The sequence below is a fragment of the Psammomys obesus genome, unplaced genomic scaffold, assembly GCF_907164565.1.
Source record: "Psammomys obesus unplaced genomic scaffold, mPsaObe1.curated_primary_1811, whole genome shotgun sequence".
Taxonomy (NCBI): domain Eukaryota; kingdom Metazoa; phylum Chordata; class Mammalia; order Rodentia; family Muridae; genus Psammomys; species Psammomys obesus.
In genome coordinates, this window is record NW_026596256.1 from 15857738 (window position 1) to 15866009 (window position 8272).

Sequence of the window (8272 nt, forward strand, 5' to 3'; positions counted from 1 at the left end):
ACACACACACACACACACACACACACACACACACACACACACACACAAAGACAGACAGCGGCAGGAGGCAGAGAGAGAGCGCACGGCACACAGCTGCACCTTCACCCCTCTATTCTCCCCTTCCTTCTCTCCTCCTTCTGCTCTTCTCCTTTCTGCTGCAGACTGTCCTACCCACCCCGTACTCAACTCCCCGAGGCCGCCCAGGTTTCCTGCCAAAGATGAGCACTTAGGCCTCTGGGCAGCTGTATCCTTTAAGGTGACTCTAAGGCTTGGCGTCCTGGAGGACAGGCCATGGGGCCTACCCCAAGCTCTCACCAACGATGCAACTTCATCCCCTCGTTAGCTGTGCTTTTTGCTCTTCTAGGGATGTCTTTTATGACAACCTCCCCCCCAAACCTTGGTACCTTTACAGGGGAGGGTACATCCATCCTTGCTTCCCAAGGGACAATGATCAGGCATATCGGAGCTAGTATAAAGGTGGCATTTGTCTGAGCAGTTAGGGTCACCCTCCAATGTCACAGGCTTTGTTTTAGGCTCCGACCTCTCTTGGTGGTGACAGCAGGAAGATCAGTGTTCTCCTGATGAAAGAGAAGACTAGGGGTCATTTTATCATCCATCTACTCTTCTGGAGACTTCTCCCTCCTCTGTAGACTGCAGTGCAGGCTATGGACAGCCGATGGGAATCCCTGAACAGCGAAGGCAGCAAGAGCTCTCAGAAGGCAGATCTCCAAATTGTAAAAGATGAGCAAGAAGAGAACGTCTCTCGGTTGCAGCAGCCTGACCTGTGTAACCGAGTAAGTGTGAACAGGCAACGGCCTGTTCCCTGGCTCACAAACACAGCCAGGAGGAGGTCATTCTCAGTTTCGGACTTGGATGATCAGTGGGCTGCGTCAAGAGGGAAAAATAATCAGGATGAAGCAGAATTTAGGGAAGGCATTTGGAAGAGTGAAAGGCAGGCTTCCCACACCTCAGGAGAAGCCTACATCAGACTGTCAAGTGAAAGCACCACATGAAGGATGTGTGCTTTCCTCCCTAGCCCAGCCTAGGGAGGAAAGACAAGGATGCTCTGAATGGAGGCTAGAACGGACTGGTCATGAACGTGTCCAGCAAATGAATGTCTGTGCCCTGTGGAAAACGGAGCCATCTCTCAGTCCCCTGAGCATCACGCTTCATGTCTAGGCCTCAGACTACAGGTTGTAAGTGAGTATCAAAAAACATCTCCCAACTTAAACCGCTACTTATGCATTAACAATATTTTCTGATAGAACAACCTAAAATGTATTTCACATTAATCATTGTTTTTCATTTAAAATATATATTTGACAAGTTTAGATAAATTGCAAGGAAAAACACCTGTGAGCTTTCAGAATTTGTAACAATATTTCATAAAAAGCTTGGCTGAATCACATTGTTGAAGCATAATATCCACCTGCTTGTGCTAGGGTCCCTGGGGGAAAAGTGAACTTCAGCTGAGGAATCGCCTCTATCCCTATGGCCTGTGGGTGTTTTCAGGAACATTTTCTTATTAGTGGTTGATATCAGAAGATCCAGTTCACTGTGAGTAGTGCCATACCTTAGCAGATGGTTTGAGTTGTAGAAATAAAACTGAAGAAACAAGCCAGTAAGCAGCGTCCTCCATGTATTATGTTGCAGTTCTTGCTTCCAGGTTCCTTCCTTGAACCCCTGTTCTGGCTTCCCTCAATGATGGACCCATAGGCTTAAATAAACCCCTCCCTCCCAAAGTTGCTTTTGGTCAGTGTTTTGTCATAGCTACCAAAACATGACTGCAGCCAAAAGTGTGATAGAAGATGTAGGCTTATGTTTTTCACCAAACCTACTTCATTCCGGCTTTTTAAGCACCTTTAGTTCCCTTCCAACCCCACTGACCTTAGGTGGGAGATTAGTAGGGAAAAGGGCTGTAGGCCTCTTTAATCTACTTCCTGCTGATTAGGGTCGATGGGCCTTCAGGGGATTACCAAACTCAGTTGTCGGGATACCAGCAGTCCAGTCCAAAGGCCAACACCAAGTAGCAACATGAAGTCAGCAAAAGCCACAAGACTCAGTTTGATTGCCCCAAGAAGTTCTCTGAAGTGTTTCTCTCTGCAAAGTCAAGCATCGAAGCACAAAGATCAGAGCAGCAATGTATATCCAAAAAGCAAACCCTCGCTATGGGTGAGCCTCTATATATCTCCTCTCCTCAGAGTCCACCCATCTATGTTCTCAGCTGGCCAAAGTCATGCCCCTCGCACGAGAGAGCTCACAGCAAATCATCACTTGCCCTCCCACAAGCCAGCCTCCAACCAAATACCATGTGCCCAGCTTGCAGCAAAACATCACATGACAAAACTGAGTCTTCAAAGAAACCAGAAACTTCCACTTCAAGAAGGTGTGTGGGAAGAGAGGTTGAGATCACAAACTTTGGAGCGTGAGCACCTTAGATTCAAGGCCCAGCCCAGCTCTCACCTACCATGTGGCATTGGGAACCTTGGCAGCCTCTGTCCTCCCTCGAACTCTGTCCCTAGGAGGACCATAATGACCTTTCTGGGAGAGCATCAGAGAAAAGAGTTCATCCTACTCTATCTTCTCTACACAAATGTGTCTTTTCCAGCATATTTATATGTCTACCTGGTAGTCAAAGCCTGTGGAGTTTTTAGGAACCCCGAGAGCACATGGATATGTGATTCGCATGTAACCTGAAAGCATTATGTCCCGTGTTTTTGTACGCTGCTCTGTTTGTCAGGTGTGGGGCTAAATGGCAAGCATATGCTATCACCTGACCTCTTGAAAGAATTAGGAAGAACGTAGCATTATGACTCTGTTTTGGAAGAGCAAAAGGCAGGCCACATTTTCCTTAAGTCACAGCCAATGGGAAGAGAAAGCAGGCCAGAGCATCTATCATGCCACGCACACTTCCTCAAGAGGCAGAGCTTTATCTTTAAGCTGTTTCTAGAACATGGTGTTAGAAACAGTTGTTAATCAGTGGCTCGCCATCATTCCACAACTTCAGGACAGTGGCACAAATGTGTGGGCAATCATCGCTCCCAGGGTGTTAGTCTTGTGGGAGGAAACTGGACTTTCTTGGAAAGAGACACAATCTGATGGGCTTGGTTTTCAGTGTTTAAAAGCATCTTGGGGAGCTCTCTTCCGTATTGGACTCCTGGTTCCCTACGGATCCCATCTCATTAAAACTATGTCTTCCTGATGAGAAGAGTGTTACTGAACTAAGATTCAATTTCTCTGAACTATAAGCTGTGAGGGAGCTGTCTCCACAGCCTGTTAGATTCACCACCTTCGCTAGGGCCCCCTGCCTGGTAGCTATCCTTTTTCATGCCTTTTCTTTCACCTCGAATCCACCCTCTAGGACCTTTTCAAACCCCAGAACTCCCCGAAATCTTCCCTGAGCATCTCAGCCCACCTATAGAAGCTCTCTCTTCTGCTCTCAGGTGTTCAGCTATCCGGTAGCAATGAGAATGGTACCCACTGTCAGCCCCTGCTATAAAAAATATGTAAATAAACCGACAAAGGTCAGAGCCAGAAAATCACACGAGAAATGAGAAATGAGAACTGATAACCTAAGAAGAAATGACTTCAAAAAAATGTTCAGCTTCTGTTACAGATGATGTAGGAGTAAGCAAGACAGTCTCCTTATTTAAACCAGTTTTTAAAGCATTATGTGATAATATAGCTTAATTTTAAAAAATAAAACTGTCAAGGCAATCTATATTTTATACTGCATCCATAACAGGTTCCTGAGTTGGGGATTATGGTAAAGCTAGCAGGGAAAAGTGAGGTCTGTGACTAGTAAGTGAGGAGTGTCAGGGTTCTCTTTTAATCTTCTCTTCCAGAATTTGAAGATGATATTAACCATACTGGATGCTGGAACACTTTAGTGTTGGATAAAAATACCTTTCTCGGGGCCCAGAGACCATTAAAAAAAATAATGTCATAATTTAGTATAAAAACCTAATATGACATAAATGGCCTGTTATTTTTAACCTCTGAAATAGTTTAAAGGCGTTATCCAATCTGCAAGATGGTCTTTAAAATTGTAATTACAAAGATCAATAATAATAGGACAATATTCTTTTAACTACATACAATTGTTTCTATATATGTGCACAATAGCTGTAAGTCAGGTGTTCAAAAATAAAATAACATGTATTAAGAAGTTAAGAGAGAATAGAAATGTTTTAATGCACATTTAAAATATTTAATACTTTATATATTCATAGAATTCAAAAGGTATTAGATATTGTTACAGTATTTTTCAATGAAAGACATCTATCCACTTAGAAGAAATGAACCCTGCTTTATTCATCTTTGATGTAAGAAAAATTAGTATGTCACCCTATGAGTTCCATAAAACTAGGAGGGAAGGGGGATGTTTAACCAACTTCTTTGCAACCTCTCACTTTGGGTTTGTGCAACAATGTTTAAGGCTCTAAATTGTTAGACTGCCCCCTGGTGTTCAGTGTGATAAAGTGTAACAAGCTTTAAATGGCACATTTTCTTTATTTTCTGAATGATCAAGGTAGTTTTCTGTTTGTTTGCTTGCTTGCTTGATTGATTTTATTAGAACAAAGGCTAGAGAAGGATGTCTTGGAGTCTTACAAAATTTTGGATATTATTTAGGCCATCAATATATTTTTTCAAGTTTTCACTTAAAAAAAAAAGAAAAAAGGAACATCTTTTGAGACTTAAAAGATTAGGCTTATCCCAAATGCTCCTGAAGTGTTAGCTGAACTCTGAAATAGCCAAAATTTCAGATCATGTTACTCATAAGTAGCTTCCAAAAGCTTTTTTCTCTCTGATAAAGAATGTCACAGAAGAAACAGTGAGACCACCAGCCGTCTGTAAGACTTTAAATTGGGTTTAGAAAAATAAAACATCAAAGGAAAAAATTCTGTTTAAAACCTTGAACCCAAGGAGGAAATCAAAAAGGGTTTTGTTCAAGCAGTGAGCAGTAATCATTCAGACAGAATCAGAGCTTGCCTTAGGGGGGCTTGAGCTGTATGAGGAGGGCTCTTGTCTTAGGCTTTCTATTGCGACACCATATAAAGCAACTCTTATAAAGGAAAACATTTAACTGGATCTGGCTTACAGGTTCAGAGGGTCAGTCAATTATCATCATGGTAGGAAGCATGAGTGTATGATGGCAGTCATGGTGCTGGAGAAGGAACCAAGAGGTCTACATCTAGATTGACAAGCAGCAGGAAGGCAGAAAGAGACCCTGGGGCTGGCTTGAGCATTTGAATCTTCAAAGCCCACCCCCAATGACACATTTCCTCCAACAAGGCTGCACCTACTCCAACAAGGCCACTGTAGTGAAATTTTCAGCTTCTTTAAAAATTATAGAAATCTCATGGGAATGCTTTTGTCTTAACCCCAGGTGTGGGACATAAGACTGTTTCAGATTTGCCCATGGCAGCAGACAACAAGTTGCCTCGTACTCTGGCAGGAGCATGATTTTACAACAGCTGCAGATAGTTTCTGCAAGAGTATGATGGTTGGAATTCTGGAGACTCTTGAGGGGGTATATAAATGTAAAAGCCCTGAGAGAGATGTATCCAATGCTGCTGCTCCTACTGTTTCTGGTTGGAGATATCCTGAAGACACAAAGATTGCCCCAGGGAACCTGAACCCCTAATCAGCAGGAAGTGGTCTAAAGATAACATTACTAAAGATTGCCCCTTTAGCCTTTATTTCCCTCCTACCTAATGTTGGAAGGTTGGAAGGGAGAAGGATGGTAGAAATACCCCATAAAATAGACAAAGATCCAGCTACAGGCCATACCTCCTAATAGTGCCACTCCCTGGTAGCCAAACATTCAGATAAATGAGCTTATGAGGGCCATTCCTATTCAAACCATCACAGGCCTTAAAAATCTTTCTTTGGAATTTTACACAAACCACCAGGAACATAGAACAAGGTCCTAGAAGAGGAATCTGACCTCCAAGCAGAATCCCCCCATGCTTAAGCTTCATAGCCTCAGGGATTTGGCCTCTGAATCCACAGCATGGCTTTCATAGTACCTACTGGAATTTTCCTTGGGCATTATAACTCACAAAGCCTTAATTAATTAGAAAAGCCTTAGTTAATTAATTAATTAATTAATAATATAATGCTCTTTATAATAATATTTTGCTCTTTATATATGCTGGCTGTTGAGAGGTGATGTCTTCGAGAAAGAGGTATCAGTTTAGTCATATGCCTGTAACATTAATGATTCATCTTACATGGAAGAAGAGCAGAAGGCCTGGTGCCTCTGGGAGTCTAACAGAATCGGGACAGAGGCTTCTACTTTCTTACCTCAGAATCCTGAATCCTGGTAGTTGGTGTGCACATTCCTGCCCAGGAAAAAACCCCATCACACTTGCTGAATTAAAGCTTGGTGTTGGAGCCACAAAAAGTTGGTCCATGAAAAGTTCCTTAACTTTCACTCAGGACAGGTGCCTATTTTCAGAAAGTTTTTGTTGTTGTTGTTGTTATTCTTTCTGATATTAACCACAGATTCAAATAAAAAAAAAAAAAAGGAAAACCCGAGTGTGGAGGTGCATGCCTTTAGTCTCAGAATGCAGAGGCAGGTGGATCTCTGTGAGCTCAAGGCCAGCCTCGTCTACAAAGTGAGTTCCAGGGCAGCCACGGCTACACAGAGAAACTCTGTCTCAAAACAACAAGCCAAACCAAAACAAAACAAAAAGTCAGTGACCTGTTACTTAGGTATCTCAAAAAGCACAGGGCACTTCCAGGTATTTCTTTACTACCTCTGTAGCTTCCACAGCAAGTCAAGTAAATGACTGTAATGTTCAGGTGGTCTTGTCCCCTCCTCGGGGCCACCAGACCACTGCATCTGGCCCCACAGACACACAGCCACCCTTCACCTTGAGGTCAGTGTGAGCGGAATCCCAGAAATATGCTCTGTAGTCTCTATCCAGAATGAATGAATATATAATCAGTAGCCTGTTCATTTTTCTCAAAGAGGAGAAATAGAAGGATTTGGTGTCCCATAAATCAGAAAGCATTTAGTGTGTAAACCAGTGTGACTTTGACTGATGCGGGGTCCTCCCCCCCAGTAAATTGACTTTTTAAAGCTGAGTTAGCCCAGTCAAGTCTGAGAGAGACAATCTAATTGGTTTTGTTGTGGTGGTTTTATTTTGAAATCCAGTCTTGGTGGCCAAAATGGAGCTAAAGCCTAAGTGTCCCTTCCTGAAGCACACTGTCTTGCAGTTTCCCCTGTCTCTGAAACCAGCCCCAGCCCCTGTGCCCTTCCCAGTCTGTCGGTGATGGCTGACAGTGACACGTTGCTGGGTTTTTCTACAGCATTCAGCGAGCATGGCGAGAGTACTTGCAGAGGCAGGACCCACTGGAGAAGAGGAGCCCGTCCCCACCCTCTGTCTCCTCAGACAAACTGAGCAGCTCTGTCAGCATGAACACCTTCTCCGATAGCAGCACGCCGGTGAGTGTCCCGTCAGCCTGCTTGGACTGGCTTGCACCGCGAGGACAGTCCAGGCTCTGGTTCCCAGAAAAGGCCTCCGGGTTGTTTGCGATGGTGATGTCTGTGTTGCTTATTTGCTGCAAGTGAGCCAACATGGGGGCTCTGAACTTGACTGCATCCGCAGAGAGGGGACTTGGTGCAATCTTACCTCGCTATCACTGAGGTGGGCGCGGCCCCCTCCCCCTGTTCTTGTGGCGTGTTTCCTCTGGTGTGCACTTGTGTGACACTCATCTGGTTTGAAAGTCAGATCCGCCATCAGGATTAGAACGGAAACTCTTGGCAGGAAATACTGAAGGTGATCACAAACTGAAACGGCTGATAGGGGTTGAGTGTCCTCCTGACAGGGCTGCTGCCAGGGCCCAGAGAAACCTGCAGCGGGTGTCCCTGCGGGACAGTCGTTGACAAGCACAGTTCTCCAGGAGAGGCCTGGAGTCCAGAGTTTGAAGGGATGTCGGCCATGAAGAGGGTGTAAAGGAGAAACGTGGTCTTTTACACTGCGGTTGTCTCACTGACCACCAGTGTAAGAACTCTCCAGGGCAGGGATGTGGGTGAACGCGTCTGCCACAAGCCTGGGTTTCTTAAGCTCTCAATATGCGTGTGTGTTTGGCAGGATGAGTGGGGGAGGTCATCACTAGGGGCTGGTAGATCAGTGAGTTTTGCACTGTGATAATTTATTCATACATACTCACTGAAACGATGAAAAGTTTGGAGGAGGTGATTATGTAAAGTATATTATTATTATTATTATTATTATTATTATTATTATTATTATTATTA

At 44.0% G+C, this 8272-nt stretch overlaps 1 protein-coding gene across 1 annotated transcript in view; it reads left to right on the plus strand.

Moving 5' to 3' along the window:
* Schip1 (schwannomin interacting protein 1) overlaps positions 1-8272 on the plus strand; it is a 755784-nt gene that overhangs the window by 173981 nt on the left and 573531 nt on the right. Inside the window, exon 4 of the mRNA XM_055596822.1 lies at positions 7321-7456. Within this exon, the coding sequence (XP_055452797.1) occupies positions 7321-7456 (136 nt within the window). The remainder of the gene's footprint in view (positions 1-7320; positions 7457-8272) is intronic.